Here is a 1,059-nt window from a genome sequence, read left to right on the forward strand (position 1 = left end):
TATATATTACATATATACGACAGGCTTCTTTCAGTTTCCGTCTACCAAATCCACTCACAAGGCTTTGGTCGGCCCGAGGCTATAGTAGAAGACACTTGCTCAAGGTGCCACGCAGTGGGACTGAACCCAGAACCATGTGGTTGGTAAGCAAGCTACTTACCACACAGCCACTCCCGCGCCTATTGACTGTTAACAGAAAATAATTTCAACAGCTTTCCTGTTTACTTACACACTATACTGTAAATTGGAATAAACTCTCAAAATATTTTATCTTTTCCAGATGGTTGTGATTGTTGGTATTGTAATGAATGGTGCTAATCTTTATGGATATATCCGGTGTAAAATTGGTGCCAAGAAGTCCCTGCGAAGTGTAGCTTCCAATTTCTTAGGACAACATATTCTACAAACAGTAAGTTGGTGATTTTAATTTCTTCTTTTCTACTGTTTCATAATGGCTGTGAGGCTAAGTTGCTTAACTTGTGAACTACATGGCCGATAACCTTGAGTTCAAACTTTGTGGTTTACTTTTGAGCAAGGCCCTTAACTCTAGTTTTTCGCTTGCCTCAGACTTATTGGTCAACAACATTCTTAACTGTTTCACAGTAGACTAGTTAAAAAAGAAGAACCAGCTGTATATATATATAAAGAGAGAGAGAGAAAATCTCCAGCAATATGCAAATATTTAAATTTTTAAAACTGCACTGCTCATGAAAAAATAGTATTGAATGAGGATATGAGGTACCATTTAGTAGATAGCTGTATTATAACCATTGTAGACAGTATTAGAGTTGCACTATAACAAAAGGATGATGATCATCACATTGAGTTAAGCTTGCTCAGATTTGCATCTCCCTGATCCTTCATCCACCTCTATCTTCCATGGCATGTGATAGTTCCTATCAGTGATGTCCAGTTATTTGATTGATGTTTGTCTTCACAGGGCAACAATTATATTGAGGTATCAAAAGCTCCCCCCTTACTTCTTCAGCAGTGTCCAACAAAGCAAGTTCTCCTTTTTCTAATTGTGTTTGATACTTAGTAAGCTTATCCCTCTTGGCG

The 1,059-nt window shown here is 37.8% G+C and overlaps 2 protein-coding genes across 3 annotated transcripts in view; one reads left to right on the top strand and one right to left on the bottom strand.

Moving 5' to 3' along the window:
• The window catches only part of LOC106884312 (probable ATP-dependent RNA helicase DDX10), a 127,153-nt gene that overhangs the window by 102,156 nt on the left and 23,938 nt on the right, over nt 1-1,059 (bottom strand). The window lies entirely within an intron of this gene.
• Nucleotides 1-1,059, top strand: part of LOC106884314 (Golgi apparatus membrane protein TVP23 homolog B) — a 35,417-nt gene that overhangs the window by 30,549 nt on the left and 3,809 nt on the right. For both annotated transcript variants that reach the window (XM_014935638.2, XM_014935639.2), the window contains one exon: nt 281-409. In XM_014935638.2, the coding sequence (XP_014791124.1) occupies nt 281-409 (129 nt within the window). The remainder of the gene's footprint in view (nt 1-280; nt 410-1,059) is intronic.

The sequence above is a fragment of the Octopus bimaculoides genome, chromosome 2, assembly GCF_001194135.2.
Source record: "Octopus bimaculoides isolate UCB-OBI-ISO-001 chromosome 2, ASM119413v2, whole genome shotgun sequence".
In the NCBI taxonomy this organism is placed as follows: Eukaryota; Metazoa; Mollusca; class Cephalopoda; order Octopoda; family Octopodidae; genus Octopus; species Octopus bimaculoides.